The sequence below is a fragment of the Sphaerodactylus townsendi genome, linkage group LG07 (assembly GCF_021028975.2).
Source record: "Sphaerodactylus townsendi isolate TG3544 linkage group LG07, MPM_Stown_v2.3, whole genome shotgun sequence".
NCBI lineage: Eukaryota > Metazoa > Chordata > Lepidosauria > Squamata > Sphaerodactylidae > Sphaerodactylus > Sphaerodactylus townsendi.
Genome location: NC_059431.1, coordinates 1,940,525 through 1,957,457, shown reverse-complemented (window position 1 = coordinate 1,957,457; position 16,933 = coordinate 1,940,525). Strand labels below are relative to the sequence as shown.

General features: G+C 48.2%; 1 protein-coding gene across 1 annotated transcript in view; it reads left to right on the top strand.

Annotated features, from left to right (window-relative positions):
• Positions 1–3,632, top strand: part of LOC125436372 (collagen alpha-1(II) chain-like) — a 37,926-nt gene extending 34,294 nt beyond the window's left edge. Inside the window, exon 10 of the mRNA XM_048503301.1 lies at positions 3,491–3,632. Within this exon, the coding sequence (XP_048359258.1) occupies positions 3,491–3,632 (142 nt within the window). The remainder of the gene's footprint in view (positions 1–3,490) is intronic.
• Positions 3,633–16,933: the final 13,301 nt, after the last annotated feature.

The window sequence follows — 16,933 nt, the reverse complement described above, 5'->3', positions numbered from 1 at the left end:
ATTGGTAGCCATAAATCGACTTCTCCTCCATAAATCTGTCCAAGCCCCTTTTAAAGCTATCCAGGTTAGTGGCCATCACCACCTCCTGTGGCAGCATATTCCAAACACCAATCACACGTTGCGTGAAGAAGTGTTTCCTTTGATTAGTCCTAATTCTTCCCCCCAGCATTTTCAATGGATGCCCCCTGGTTCTAGTATTGTGAGAAATTTTTGTGAGAATTTTTTCTCTCTGTCCACATTTTCTACCCCATGCATAATTTTGTAGACTTCAATCATATCCCCCCTCAGCCGCCTCCTCTCCAAACTACAGAGTCCCAAACGCTGCAGCCTCTCCTCATAGGGAAGGTGCTCCAGTCCCTCAATCATCCTTGTTGCCCTTCTCTGCACTTTTTCTATCTCCTCAATATCCTTTTTGAGATGCGGCGACCAGAACTGGACACAGTACTCCAAGTGCGGTCGCACCACTGCTTTATATAAGGGCATGACAATCTTTGCAGTTTTATTATCAATTCCTTTTCTAATGATCCCCAGCATAGAGTTTGCCTTTTTCACAGCTGCATGCTACTATTCTTGCTATTCTTGCTAGCTAGGAAAAGTCTGCAATTAATTTCTGAGAAGAAGCAGGGATATTAGGCCTGAGAGTATCAGTTTAAGGACAGACAAGTGGTTAACCAAAATGACGGAGGGGTCACTAACTTTGCAGCTCCTTCTAGCTGACCACTTGTTCACTCGCTGCTGGGTCTTCTTCTTGGTTCCTTTGCATGTTGGACACGGCTACATCCTACATTTTCAGTCTCCTTTATCTCCTTTATCTTACAATACTGCAACCAGGGGGCACCCATTGAAAATGCTGGGGGGAAGAATTAGGACTAATAAAAGGAAACACTTCTTCAAACAACGTGTGATTGGTGTTTGGAATATGCTGCCACAGGAGGTGGTGATGGCCACTAACCTGGATAGCTTTAAAAAGGGCTTGGACAGATTTATGGAGGAGGAGTCGATCTCTGGCTACCAATCTTGATCCTCCTTGATCTCAGATTGCAAAGGCCTTAGCAGACCAGGTGCTCAGGAGCAGCAGCAGCAGCAGAAGGCCATTGCTTTCACCTCCTGCAGGTGAGCTCCCAAAGGCACCTGGTGGGCCACTGCGAGTAGCAGAGAGCTGGACTAGATGGACTCTGGTCTGTTCCAGCAGGCTAGTTCTTATGTTCTTATGTTCTATGTTCACTGTCCTGAACTTCTGTGCCCACCTGGCTGTTGAATGGGACTGGATGAATAATTCAAACATGACTTTGTAGGTATCCGTGACTCCATCATGTAAGAAATGCTGTGATACAATCAGAGGGATTGCATGTATTGCTGACATTGGTTGCATACAAGGACAAGCACAACCAATCACATGATCATCTCATTTTGAAGAGAGTTGTTGAGACGGAGATTGTGAGAAAGGGAGACAAGAGAAAGGTGTGCCAAAAAAGTCTGAGGAAGTTGTACCTGGAAAGCCAGTGTGGTGTGGTGGTTAAGAGCAGATGGACTGCCATCTGGAGAACGAGTTTCGATTCCCCACTCCTCCACGTGAGCAGCGGACTCTGGATCTGAATCTGGAGAACCAGATTTTCTTCCCCGCTCCTCCGTGTGAAGCCTGCTGGGTGACCTTGGGCCAAAGTTCTCTCAGAATTCTCTCAGTCCCTCCTGCCTCACAAGGTGTCTGTTGTGGGAAGAAAAAAGGGGAAAGGAGTTTGTAAGCCACTTGGAGACTTCTAACAGGAAAGAAAGGTGAGGTATAAATCCAAATTCTTATTTTCTTGTCCGTTTATTTATTTATTTATTTGTTCAATTTATAGGGCCTCACTTGAAGGGCCTCGAGTGACTCTGTATATGGCTGTTCTCCAAGACAGCAAATCAATCCAACAATATAACTTAAACCCATTAAAACTAAGCAGCAATTATTAGGAATAAATACAAATTAAAACAACAGAAGTTGTTAAAAACAGGCCAATCTGAGGCCAAAAGGGGAGGGGGTAGGCAGGGCCCAAGATGGAATTAGATGGAATCCAAGATGGATTCCAAGATGGAATCAGTTTATTAGAATAATATATGAATGAGCAATCCTATGCGAAATGAAGTAGACCGCAGTTCCCTGAGTGTGGGGCTCATACGAGTGCATGGAGACAGAATCCTCTTTGGCTGTGTGAATCATGGTGTAAAGGTGTGTGCGAGTGAAATTTCTGAGTGGATTTGCTCACTGATACCTCGCCAGCTAACCTTGGCATGTTATAATAGAAATACCTGGCAACTACGTTAACTGAACTTTAGAGTGGCGCTTGACCGAAAACATCCAGCATAGTGTACAAGGAACACTCACAATACTAGAACCAGGGGGCATCCATTGAAAATGCTGGGGGGAAGAATGAGGACTAATCAAAGGAAACACTTCTTCACGCAACGTGTGATGGGTGTTTGGAATCTGCTGCCACAGGAGGTGGTGATGGCCACTCACCTGGAGAGCTTTAAAAGGGGCTTGGACAGATTGATGGAGAGAGGGTCAGTCTATGGCCACCAATGTTGCCCAGTCCTCCTTGATCTCAGATTGCAAATGCCTGAGCAGACCAGGTGCTCAGGAGTAGCAGCAGCAGAAGGCCGTTGCTTTCACACCCTGCACGTGAGCTCCCAAAGGCACCCACGGTTACCTACTTGAGGAGTTGCAGAGTGCTGGACTGGATGGACTCTGGTCTGATCCAGCTGGCTTGTTCTTATGTTCTTATGTTCTTATGCTTTCCGCTATTTAAGGGACTTCTATGGTCTGTCTGCAATCAGACAGACATTTGATTAACTGCTGGTTTTTCAAAGAGAAGGCAGTCTGTGTTCTCACTCTCTTCACCCCAGAAGGCCAAGATGCCCCTAGAGAGCCCACGTGGTGTAGTGGTTAAGAACAGGATGGGCTCTAATCTGAAGAATCAAGTTTGATTCTCCATTCCTCCACATGAGCGACAGACTCTTATCCAGTGGTGGGATTCAGCCGGTTTTCCCCACTTCGGCAGAACCAGTTGTTAAAATGGTGCTTGTAATCAACCAGTTGTTAAATTATTTGAATCCCACCACTGCTCTTATCTGGTGAACCACACGTGTTGGACCAGTCACAGTTCTCTCGGAACTCTCTCAGCCCCACCTACCTCACAAGGTGTCTGTCGTGGGGAGAGGCAGCAAAAGGAGTTTGTAAACCACCTTGATTCTCCTTACAGGAGAGAAAGGCGGGGTATAAATCCAAACACTTCTTCTCTTCTTCTTCTGCAAGTAACTCCGCTGAGCCTCCAAGCACATCTTCAATCTGTTGGATTCTCCAAGGAAGCCCATAAAGAAGGCCTTGAGATCACAGCTGTCAACATGAAGGCAATAAAGTCAGTGGTTGCTACATTGGCAAGTGGTTGGGGTGGATGTCCCTGGTGAAATGTGAGAGTAAACAAACACTTTCCTACCCCCTTTTAACACCCAGTCTGATGCAGAGTTCTCCTGTTCAAACACTGTTTTGTGTCGTTTTGATTGTTCTTAAGGAAAGGTGTCCCACGGATGTCATCCCGGAGCAAGGGCCCTTTCCTGCCAACCTAGAGTACTGGCCCCAGAAGCTGCGAGAGTGAGAGGCACACCGACAAGTCCACATTGGATGCAGTTGTATTGCTGCCCCCCTTCCCCCTATGACAGTGGTGACGAACCTATGGCACGGGTGCCAGAGATGGCACTCAAGAGCCCTCTCTGTGGGCACGCGCAAACAGAGTGCCCCCCCCCACATCTAGGCTGGCCTGGGCCGATGGGCTCGATTATTAGCATTAAACCCAAGACCTAGTTTTGGGGGAGCAGTGTAGGTAACCCTGTTAAGCACTGTTAAACCCCACTGATTTTCATGCCAAGAACTAAAGCGCGATCCTTTACCTGGGAGAAAACTCGGTTGCTGGCTATGGGGCTTGCTTCTGAGTAAACCCTCCTAGGGTCGTGATTCACCCGTTGGAAGAGTTGCACGGTTGCTTCAAAGCAAAGCCACCGACTACCGCCAAGCTTACTCCCGAGTAACGCACGCCTCGGTGCCAACTGTTTTTTTCCAAGTTAAAACCTCAGTATTCAGGTTAAATTGCTGTGTTGGCACTTGGTGATAAATAAGTGGGTTTTGGTTTGCAGTTTGGGCACTCGGTCTCGAAAAGGTTCGCCATCACTGATTTCCTCCCCACCCCCCATTTGTGGGAGCAGCTCTCTCAGCCGTGGACCAGCCGGCTGGAGTCCGGAATGCAACTCTCCTGTGCTCTGTCCAGGGTCCTGATTTCTTGCCTGACATTCGGGAATCTAACAAGGCCTGCGTGAATCTGTCCATTTTTGTGTGTTCTCAAATGTTTGCGTCATCAGGCTCCCCACCCGTTTTTATTGCCATCATTACATTTTAAAATTTTATTTTGTTTTTATGATGCCATTAGAAAACCATTTCTATGTAGCTGATGCAAAACTATCTGTGAAAGAATCTGTTCGGTTTAATGAGCAAAAGAAGCAGGGGAAACGGAAAACAGCAGAGAAAGAAAGACTCGCAGAGTTGACTGACACAAAACGGAGCCAGAATTAGAAGAAGAAGAGTTTGGATTTATATCTCCCCTTTTCCTCCCGTAAGGAGACTCAAAGGGGCTTACAATCTCCTTTCCCTCCTCCCCCCCCCCACAACAAACACCCTGTGAGGTGGGTGGGGCTGAGACAGCTCTGAAGAACTGTGATTAGCCCAAGGTCACCCAGCTGGCATGTGTTGGAGGAGTGCACAAGCTGATCTGGTTCACCAGATAAGCCTCCACAGCTCAAGTGGCAGAGTGGGGAATCAAACCCGGCTCTCCAGGTTAGAGTGCACCTGCTCTTAACCACTACGCCATGCTGGCTCTCTTAAAAGAGGGGTTTTGAAGCTGAACTCATAGGGATGAGGTTGTAGAGGTCAGAGTGCTGGATGAGGTTCTGGAAGTTCAAACCCCAACTTTGAATCTCTACCTGGGAAGGTTCCTGGGAGACCTTGGGGGAAGTCACACCTTCTCAGCCTAGGCTTCCTCACAGGGTTGTTGAGAAGATGAAATGGTGGTGGTGAGAATAATGTAAGCTGTGTGAGTCCTCACTGGGGTTGAAAGCGGGGTATAAATAAAATAAGTAGATAAAGGGGTATTTTCCTACCAGTAAGAGAATCCATTCACTGTCCAATCTTCAGTTAATTTTCTTGATCTTTCCCCTCATCACTACCCCTCCTAGGCCTCTCCCTCTCTCCACTCTATGATGTGATCCCTGGCCCCTCAATGGTCCGGCTGGCCTCCACTCGGGTCAGGACCTTTATGGCCCTGGCCCCTGCCTGGTGGAACACTCTCCCTCCAGCTGTCTGGGCCCTGCGGGATTTGGGTGAGTTCCGCAGGGTCTGTAAGATTGAGTTGTTCCACCGGGCTTTTGGAGTGTCCGGCCGCTGATGTGCTCCCTCCCCCTCCAGGTTTTTCCGGGGGTCCCTTTAACATCAGTGGGACTCGCCATCACCCCCTTTTTTCCTTTGGGAGGGTTTTAAATGGGTTTTTTTTTAATTGCTGGGCACCTTTTGTATATTGTTCGCTGTTTTAATGGGGTTTAGCTTTTGTATTTATTGGAGCCTGTTTAATTTTATTTTATTTGCTCCCTTATTATAGTTTCTGTGTTATGAAATAATGTTGTACACCGCCCAGAGCCCTACGGGGGTGGAGCGGTTAATAAATCCAAATAATGAATAAAATAATAAAATAAATCTCTGGCTAATGTATATTGATTTAAAACGATCAATATGCCTGCCCTTACCTGGATGGCCCAAGCTAACTGGGTCTTATCAAATCTCGAAAGCTGAGGCTGGGTCAGTCCTGGTTATGACTTCAGTGGGAGACTGTCAAGGAATAGCAGGTCTGATATGCAAAAGGAAGCCAATAGCAAACCACCTCTGGATATCTCTTGCCTTGAAAAACCTTTGGTGACTTGACAGCTCTACACACACACACACACACACACACTCTGCTATTTTTATAACATCACATAAAAAACAGGTCTTTGATTGGACTGAGCTGACTGTTAAGACCCTGCAAAGACCTGTTAGTATTTCATCTCTTTCCTGATTCTTGCGATGAGAGTTTGGGAGGACCAGTAGCAGGTGGCTTGTTTCCTTTTGCTTTAGGCTGCAGAAACTTTCTCACCTTCTGGGGCTGGTCAGCCCCTGCTGTTTTCCTTGTTTGGGCCTTGAGTACTCTGCACTGCTTGTGGGCACTGTTAGTGATATCACCCAGCTGGGATTCCGAGGGTCGGGGCTAGAGGTATGTTCAGGGAAGGGATATTAACCAAGAAACAATGTATTGAAACTTAGTTCTAGCAAAAACCAGCTTGCCTGCTGTTCATAACAACCTGTCAATAAACCGATTTCTGAACCCAAGAGTCTAGTTATTGCAGGGGTCGATAGCTCTTGACACTTATACTTGCAAGTTCCACATAGGGTGAAGGGGAAGAAGATGGAAGTGAAATGGATTGGATGTTCACGCTCTGACCCAGTGCTGTTGTATTCACGTTTGCAACTCATGAGCGACCCAGTGCTGTTGTGTTCACATTTGCAACTCCTAAGCTATGAGTAAGCGTAACAGTCTATGGGATTTGAGGACGGGCCATTTTATGGACTGGTGAAACTTGATCTTTTGTCACAGGCTGCTCAGCAAATACTTTTGACCTTTCTAGCAAGGAACGAGACAGAATGAAGTATGAAGTTCAGTTTGGTCATTTTAGCTTCTAGGGACAGTTCAGGCTTGATTGATCAAGAACTAATGTCCCATAATACTAGAACTTAGGGGCATTCAGTCAGCATTCAGAACAGAAAGAAGGAAATACTTCTTTATTCAGTGAGTTGTGGAATTCAGTGCTGGCCGTGGGCTTTAAGAAAGAGTTAAGACAAATTTCTGGAGTTAGACAGGTCTTTCAATAGCTACTGGCCATTGCGACTCAAGAGAACCTCTGCATTCAGGAGCAACATACCTTTGAAGATCAGTGCCAAGAAGCAACATCAAAGGAAGGATCTCTATGACCTGGTTTTTTGTTTGCTTTTGCGAATTCCCCAGGGCAATCAGTTTTCAACTGTGTGAAACAGGATGCTGGGCCAGACAGACCACTGGACAATGAATGATAGCTATGTTTAGATATTTGAAGGGATGCCATAAGAACATAAGAACAAGCCAGCTGGATCAGACCAGAGTCCATCTAGTCCAGCTCTCTGCTACTCGCAGTGGCCCACCAGGTGCCTTTGGGAGCTCACGTGCAGGAGGTGAAAGCCTTCTGCGGCTGTTGCTCCTGATCACCTGGTCTGCTAAGGCATTTGCAATCTCAGAGGATCAAGGAGGATGAGGATTGGTAGCCAGAGATCGATTTCTCCTCCATAAATCTGTCCAAGCCCTCTTAAAGCTATCCAGGTTAGTGGCCATCACCACCTCCTGTGGCAGCATATTCCAAACACCAATCACACGTTGCGTGAAGAAGTGTTTCCTTTTATCAGTCCTAATTCTTCCCCCCAGCATTTTCAATGGATGCCCCCTGGTTCTAGTATTGTGAGAAAGAGAGAAAAATGTCTCTCTGTCAACATTTTCTACCCCAGGCATAATTTTATAGACTTCAATCATATCGAATACATGTCGAATGGATGCCGTGCAGCCGTGTCAGGGTTGGCCGTCAAGATGCGGCCAGAGATGAGACAGGCAGGCAGGGAGTTGAGTCAGAAACGAGGCCAGCAGCCAACCAGGACAACAGCCAGTCTGAGACCCATTAGATCCCACTCCAATGCAGGACTGTCTCTGGAATGTGCAAATTAGAAATGGTCAGGATGTCAGGATGCATGGTGTCAAGATTGAGGGATGTAATTGTGCCTCTCTATTCTGCACTGGTGAAACCTCTCCTGGAATATTGTGTTCAGTTCTGGGCACTGCAATTCAGGAAGGATATTGACAAGCTGGAACGAGTCCAGAGGAGGGCGACCAAAATGTTCAAAGGCTTGGAGTCCATGCCCTATGAGGAGAGATTTAGGGAGCTGGGGATGTTTAGAGAAGTGAAGGTTAAGGGGGGGACATGAAAACTGTGTTTAAATATTTGAAGGGATGCCATGTCGAAGAGGGAGCAAGCTTGTTTTCTGCTGATTGGTGTTGGGAATATGCTGCCACAGGAGGTGGTGATGGCCACTAACCTGGATAGCTTTAAAAAGGGCTTGGACAGATTTATGGAGGAGAAGTTGATCTATGGCTACCAAGCTTGATCCTCCTTGATTTCAGGTTGCAAATGCCTTAGCAGACCAGGTGCTCAGGAGCAGCAGCAGCAGCAGGCCATTGCTTTCGCATCCTGCAGGTGAGCTCCCAAAGGCACCTGGTGGGCCACTGTGAGTAGCAGAGTGCTGGACTAGATGGACTCTGGTCTGATCCAGCTGGCTTGTTCTTATGTTCTTATGTTCTTATGCTTCCTTAGAGACTAGGATCATGGTGGCGAACCTTTGGCACTCCAGTTGTTATGGACTACAATTCCCATCAGCCCCTGCCAGCATTGCCAATTGGTGGGAATTGTAGTCCATAACATCTGGAGTGCCAAAGGTTCGCCACCATGGGACTAGGACATAGAGTAATGGATTCAAGGTACAGGAACAGAGATTCCACCTAAAATCAGGAGGAACTTCCTGACCCTCAGGGCTGTTGGACAGTGGAATGCACTACCTCGGAGAGTGGTGGAATCTCCTTCTTTGGAGGTTTTTAAACAGAGGCTGGATGAACATATGTCGGGAGTACTTTGATCGTGTGTTCTTGCATGGCAAGGAGTTGGGCTTGATGGCCCTTGGGGGCTCTTCCAACTCTATGATTCTATGATTCATTCTTACATTCTTTTGTTCTGCACAACACTTAGCAAGCCTGGGGCACTAAAGGGATGTGCTATTGTAGTTATGGCTAGGAGGTTGGAAGAGAGCAGGCATTAGGTTTCTGCAAGCCAGTTCATTTTTTCCAAGAGCGTGGGGAATGAACAGTCACAAAATGGTAGTTTGGTGGGTGGAGCCAGGCACAAAACACTTGCTAGTGCAAAAAATTTTACTGTTTCAGAGCGGGTCTGCCACGTTGGATGGAGAAAACTTCCTTCTGCTGCTCTCGTAAAGCATAAGAACATAAGAACATAAGAACTAGCCTCCTGGATCAGACCAGAGTCCATCTAGTCCAGCTCTCTGCTACTCGCAGTGGCCCACCAGGTGCCTTTGGGAGCTCACAGGCAGGAGGTGAAAGCAATGGCCTTAAGAACATAAGAACTAGCCTGCTGGATCAGCCCAGAGTCCATCTAGTCCAGCTCTCTGCTACTGCGCCAGTAACCCTGCAGGCTGCCTAAGGGAAACTCCACGTCTGAGAAGGTGAAAGCTTTGTGCCTGCTTACTAACACTGCTGCCTCCCCTGAAGCACCTGGTCTGCTAAGGCATTTGCAATCTGAGATCAAAGAGGATCAAGATTGGTAGCCAGAGATCGACTTCTCCTCCATAAATCTGTCCAAGCCCCTTTTAAAGCTATCCAGCAACCCCTCCACCTAAAGCAACCCCTCCACCTAAATACTAGCATGCCCTGAACGGGTGTGGGGGTATGTGGAAATGTACATTTGCCTCTGTGTTTTTTTGTCCTGGAAGATGCAAATAGCAATTTTGATGCAGTGTGGGGGTGTGTGTGTGTGTGGGGGTGTGTGTGTGGAGGCTCAACGGCACATTCCTTTTCCTCCGGGAGTAAGGGCTCGACAGGAAGCCGGAAAGGGGCGATGCTGCCGTCCTTTCCCCATCCAGATCCATTCGTGCATCTGGTCCTTTGTACAGAAGAGAAAGAAGAGAGTCTGCAGATGTTTGATAGGGAGGGGAAGAAAGTGAGAAGAAAGCAAGCTCTTTCTTCACAGGAGAAAGAACCAAGAGCTACTTTCAATCTTAGGGGAGCGTCTGGTTGCTTCAAGCGTGATTTTCACTTAGGCAGGAAAAAATGAAATGCGTAGATGTAGGATGGGTGACACCTGGCTTGACAACAGTACACGTGAAAGGGATCTGGGAGTAGACCACAAACTGAACGTGAGTCAGCAGTGTGATGCGGCAGCCAAGAAAGCCAATGTGATTCTGGGCTGCATCAATAGGAGTATGATGTCTAAATTGAGGGACGCAACTGTCTCTATATTGCATTGGTCAGACCTCACCTGGGAAATTGTGTCCGGTTCTGGGCACCACAATTCAAGAAGTGTATTGACATGATGGAATGGGTCAGAGGAGAATGATCGGAGGACAGTGACCATTTATAGCACTGGCCCCTGCCTAGTGGAACACCCTTCCATCAGATGTGCGGGCCCTGTGGGCCCTTGGTGAATTCCGCAGGGCCTGTAAAACAGTTTTATTCTACCGGGCTTTTGGTGAGGCTGCCCGCCCTTCAGGATGCCCCTGTGAGGCCGGGCTTTTGGTGAGGCCAACCATCCCTTCAGGATGCCCCTGTGTTGCGTGCTGTTCCACACTTGGCCCGCCCAATATAACTTCTAAATTGCACTGCTGCCCCGCCTGGCCTTAGCAACGGGTGCCACACTTTTATAATGAACTTTTATAATGTTGTCTCACAGTGCTGCTGGGGTTTTAGAAATTCTAATAGAGGTGAACAATTACCTAATGGCAACATGGTGTCTAATATAATGGCCTACTGTATGTAATATTGTTTTGGCCTTCTGTACACCACCCAGAGCCCTTCGAGGGTGGGTGGTTTAAAATCCAATAAACAAACAAACAAACAAACAAACAAACAGACAGACAGACAGACAGACAGACAGACAGACAGATAAATAAATAAATAAATGGTAAAAGGTCTGTAATCCATGCTCTATGAGGAGCAACTTAGGGGGCTGAGTATTTTAGTTTGGAGAACAGAAGGTTAAGGGGTGTCATGATAGCCTGCTTTAAATATTTGAAGGTTGGAGCAAGCTTGTTTTCTGCTGCTCCAGAGACCAGGATAAGGAGTAATGGATTCAAGGTGCAGGAAAAGACAGTCCACCTAAACCACACGTGTCAAACTCACGGCCCTCCAGATGTTCTTGAACTACAATCCCCAATCAGCCCTTACCAGTATAGCCAATGCTCATGTTGGGAGGGACTGATGGGAATTGTAGTTCATGAACATCTGGAGGCCTGTGAGTTTGACACCCCTGATCTAAACATTAGGAAAGACTTCCTGACAGTCAGGGCTGTTCGACAGTGGAGTGCACTACCTAGGAGTGTTGTGGAGTCTCCTTCTCTGGAGGTTTTTGAAGAGAGGCTGGATGGCCATCTGACAGGAGTGCTTTGATTGTGTGTTCCTGCATGGCAGGGGGTTGGACTGGATGGCCCTGGGGGTCTCTTCCAACTCTATGAGTCTATGGCCCCTTCTGCACACGCAAAATAATGCGTTTTCAAACCACTTTCACAACTGTTTGCAAGTGGATTTTGCCATTCCGCACAGCTTCAAAGAGCACTGAAAGCAGTTTGAAAGTGCATTATTCTGCATGTGCGGAAGGAGCCTATGATTCTGCCCACTCCTGCCACAGGTGGCATGAGAAGCCAGGCCTTTGGTACAAGACAGAGGCCTTTCAAATGTCCTTTCTTCTGATTTGTCTCCCAGAAAGCATGAGGAGAAGTGTGGTCTTTCTCTACCAAGTTGCAGAGACTGGCGGGCTGACGCTCGCCCCGGGGGCTGTGACCGTAACTAACCATCCTCCGTGTTTGGCAGTCGTAGCATTTGAAAATGAATCCTTCATTATGCATCTAAACAAATAGATTTCCGTCTCCCAATCGGAGAGTTCCGCCAGTGTCTCTCTCGCTCTCATGCCTCCGGGAAGGCGAGGATGTCAGGCCATTTAGAGACCCGTCGCTAATGATCGTGGAGGTGAGCCTGCCAAGCAGACGCCCGGCACCCACGGCTAGCTAATGAGACGGCGACGTGAGGGGCAGCCGTGTGAAAAGAGACAGGGCGGCATCGGCTCATCAGGGTGGCAGTCTCTTGACGGGCGAGGGAGCAAAACGAAGAGGGAGTTAATCAGGACGGGGCAAGAAGACAGGCTGAGTGGCGAGGACAGGAGATGAAAGCGGGCGGCACAATTGGATTTCTGATGCCCGGGTGACGGGCGCTTTGTCCGAGGCCCACTCCTTTCCCAAAGCTATTCTTCATCTCTGGCTTTAATGAGAACACATCATAATGAAGTGTTGCCATTCGGAAAAGACGTTCAGACAAGGGCCACCATTGGTTTCCAGCTGGGTGGCGCGTCTGGGCAGAGAGGTGGCTCAGGAATAGGATACCAGCAAGCCTATGGAAGCTGGATCCAGAAGTATGTGCAAGGAGCAGCCGTGGCGTAGTGGTTAAGAGCAGGTGCACTCTAATCTGGAGGAACCGGGTTTGATTCCCCGCTCTGCCTGAGCTGTGGAGGCTTATCTGGGGAATTCAGATTAGCCTGGGCACTCCCACACACGCCAGCTGGGTGACCTGGGGCTAGTCACAGCTTCTCTGAGCTTTCTCAGCCCCACCCACCTCACAGGGTGTTTGTTGTGAGGGGGGAAGGGCAAGGAGATTGTCAGCCCCTTTGAGTCTCCTGCAGGAGAGAAAGGGGGGATATAAATCCAAACTCCTCCTCCTCCCTCCCTCCTCCCTCCCTCCTCTTCTTCTTCTTCTTCTTCTTCTTCTTCTTCTTCTTCTTCTTCTTCTTCTTCTTCTTCTTCTTCTTCTTCTTCTTCTTCTTCTTCTTCTTCTTCTTCTTCTTCTTCTTCTTCTTCTTCTTCTTCTTCATTTGTAGCTCCCCTTACTCACGGAGATTCAAAACAGATTATAGAACAACGCTATGCAGCTGGACATTCCAGGGCAGGGGTCTGCAACCTGTGGCTCTCCAGATGTTCATGGACTACAATTCCCATCAGCCCCTGCCAGCATGGCCAATTGGGCTGATGGGAATTGTAGTCCATGAACATCTGGAGAGCCACAGGTTGCAGACCCCTGTTCTAGGGCATCACATGAACCATGCAGCAGGAATGAGAGTACGTAGCCGCACAACGACGAGAGCAACCCTGTAAGCAGGTGGTGTAAGACAGACAATGAACCAGGCAAATGAGCAATGCGACAGAACTTCGAATTCAGAACTGAATGCCGGCCCTAACACAGTAGGGCTGGGGGTGTAAAATTAAATGACAACATGAATGGCTTCCCAGGCCAGTGTAGTGCGAGCAATGTAGCACGTATGGCAGGTGGGATTGCAAACATGCAAGGCAAGGCGACATCCATCCCCTTATGCCTGCACCCTTCTGGAACATTCTGTCTGACGACAGATCAGTTCTATTACAAGAATGTCACCCTGGCCATTTCTATTTTGCACATTCTGGAGACGGTCCTGCACTTGTGTGGGATCTAATTGGTCTCAGACTGGCTGTGCTTGGATCAGCTGTTATCCTGGGGCACTTTCGCACGTGCAGAATAATGTACTTTCAATCCACTTTCACTCTTGTTTTCAAGTGGATTTTGCTATTTCGCACAGTAAAATCCAGCTGTAAAGTGCACTGGAAGTGGATTGAAAGTGCATCATTCTGCATGTGCAAAAGTGCCCCTGGTTGGCTGCTGGCCTCGTTTCTGACTCAACTGCCTGCCTGCCTGTCTGATCTCTGGTCGCATCTTGACTGCCAACCCTGACACGGTTGCAAGAATAGGCCCCTTGCTTTTGTTCACATATTATGGGGGGCACAGAATTCTGTGCAGCAGTCCAGCCTTTGCAACAGCCACCCAGGCCCCTAACAATCAGAGGCGGAGCGCTCACGGGGACATGTCGGGTCACATGTTCTCGGGCGCATGCCAGCTGGTCACGTGGGGGGCGGAGAATCACCCCCACACCTCTCCCCTCGGTCCTGCCCTACCAGGCTGTTCCTTCAGCCTGATCACTTAAAACAAACTTGCTTTAGGGTGTTGTGATTTTTCCGGGTTGTATGACCGTGTTCCAGTAGCATTTTCTCCTGACGTTTTGTCCTTGCTGGCTAAGGTAAGTGGGGCACGAGGGGTGGCGCAGGGGTGGTGGTGGGGGCGCCCAGAGCAGGTGTTTTCCTGGGCACCAATCCCCCCTTCCCTCTGCTAACAATTTAATGTATATGGTAAAACCATTGTAAGAAAAACATACATCCTAAAACCATTATAATAAAAAAATGCAAAAACATACATCATTACAAACGGCTTTAAAAAAGAGTTCAGAAAGAAGAAGAAGAAGAGGAGTTTGGATTTATATCCCCCCTTTCTCTCCTGCAGGAGACTCAAAGGGGCTTACAATCTCCTTGCCCTTCCCCCCTCCGCCCTGTGAGGTGGGTGGGGCTGAGAGAGCTCCGAGAAGCTGTGACTAGCCCAAGGTCACCCAGTTGGCGTGTGTGGGAGTGCACAGGCCAATCTGAATTCCCCAGATAAGCCTCCACAACTCAGGCGGCAGAGCAGAGAATCAAACCCGGTTCCTCCAGATTAGATACACGAGCTCTTAACCTCCGAAGCCACTGCTGCTCCTGAAACAGAAACAGTTAATATCCATGCAAAATAGTTAAGATTCATTCAAAACATTAACACACTGCTTCGGAAAGAGAGAGAGATCATGGAAGGGATGCCAAGCGAAACCAAAAAACGTCTTCACCTGCAACCCACGTTTGCCAACCATGTTTGCTCCTGAAACTCCACAAACCACCGACCACGGACAGACTTTGTCCCTTCCGCTGGCTTTTGCGAGTGGCTTACCCAGGCGAGGCTAATCACAAAGAGCCAGAAGTGTCTCGAGCGCTGATACCACCTGAAATATAAAGCCGAGAGGACCCAGATAAACGCAGGGCATTCTCTTTCTGTTCCGGTCTGCAGCGGAGCAGTGCCCATATATCAACCACAGGGCCGTCCGCCCATTCCCCTGCCTGTGTGTTATCTTTTCCAGCAAAACGATTTTCGTTCGGAGAAGGGACATTTCAAAGGGCTGCGGGGCCACTCCGAGTCGGGGTTCTGATAAAGAGCCTTGCGAAAAGTTTCCAGAGAAATTAATCCTGATGGGATTGACTTGGGCGACTTCAGAACCATCGACAAAGCGTGGCTGATAAATGGCATCGAGCGGAGCCGGACATCGGCTTTTGGGGCCTGCATTTGGGTTCGATGGGGGAAAAAAGCTGATATTTTCAACATCTTTATTAACATCTTTATTAAAACCATTGTAAGAAAAACATACATCCTAAAACCATTATAATAAAAAAAATACAAAAACATACATCATTACAAACAGTTCTGGTCGCCGCATCTCAAAAAGGATATTGAGGAGATAGAAAAAGTGCAGAGAAGGGCAACGAGGATGATTGAGGGACTGGAGCACCTTCCTTATGAGGAGAGGCTGCAGCGTTTGGGACTCTTTAGTTTAGAGAGGAGACAGCTGAGGGGGGATAGGATTGAAGTCTATAAAATTATGCATGGGGTAGAAAATGTGGACAGAGAGAAATTTTTCTCTCTTTCTCACAATACTAGAACCAGGGGGCATTCATTGAAAATGCTCGGGGGAAGAATTGAGACTAATAAAAGGAAACACTTCTTCACGCAACGTGTGATTGGTGTTTGGAATATGCTGCCACAGGAGGTGGTGATGGCCACTCACCTGGATAGCTTTAAAAGGGGCTTGGACAGATTGATGGAGGAGAAGTCCATCTATGGCTACCAATCTTGATCCTCTTTGATCTGAGATTGCAAATGCCTTAACAGATCAGGCGATCGGGGGCAACAGCCACAGAAGGCCATTGCTTTCACCTCCTGCAGGTGAGCTCCCAGAGGCACCTGGTGGGCCACTGCGAGTAGCAGAGAGCTGGACTAGATGGACTCTGGTCTGATCCAGCTGGCTTGTTCTTATGTTCTTATGTTCTTAACAGTGTGGACGGAGAAGTAAACAGACCATTAATAACACCTGTAGAGGATAGCCAGGTTGAGCGGGACTCTAGATGCCTTGGGAGGAGCAGCCAGGAGATGTTTGCAAAATGCGTTACCTCTTTGGAAGGTGGCAGAGTCCTGTCTCTTCAGGGAGGTCTGACCCAAGTGCTGCAGGCATTGAATAAACAATTCAACAGCTCATTCCCACCGGCTTAAAGCAAAGTTTATGCAATGTTTGGCTGTCACTTCTGCGGGCGCCCCAAGGGAAAATGCAACCACGAACAATTATCCAAACGATAAATAATTGACGGGTTTATGAGGTGACTTTCTAAAATGAACATGAGAAGTCTGTGATTTTGCCAGCAGCTGATGCCCAGTGGAGGGGAGGGGAATCCAATTTGATGTTCAACCCAACACTGAGTTCTTAGCTATCGGAATGGTGTGTTCCTGTGCCTGAACAAAGTACACTTTTCCCCGAGTACTGAGAAATAGCAGCATTGCAACTGCACATTGAGGACGAAAGGGGCTGACTTGAACGTTCCAACAGCCTCTGCGCTCTGCAGAGGCCAATCTACTGGTGGTCCCTGGCCCCTCTGTGATGTATCTGGCCTCCACCCGGATCTTGGCCCCTGCCCAGTGGAATTCTTGACCACCATTATGGCCTTGCAGGACCTTGAGCAGTTCCTCAGGGCCTGCAAGACTGAATTATTCTGCCGGGCCTTTGGGTAGGGGCAGCCGCTGAAGTGAGCGCCATCCCATGGCTATGGCTACCAATCTTGATCCTCCTTGATCTGAGATCGCAAATGCCTTAGCAGACCAGGTGCTCAGGAGCAGCAGCAGCAGAAGGCCATTGCTTTCACCTCCTGCAGGTGAGCTCCCAAAGGCACCTGGTGGGCCACTGTGAGTAGCAGAGAGCTGGACTAGATGGACTCTGGTCTGATCCAGCAGGCTAGTTCCTATCCTCTATACCTCAAGCTGTATTT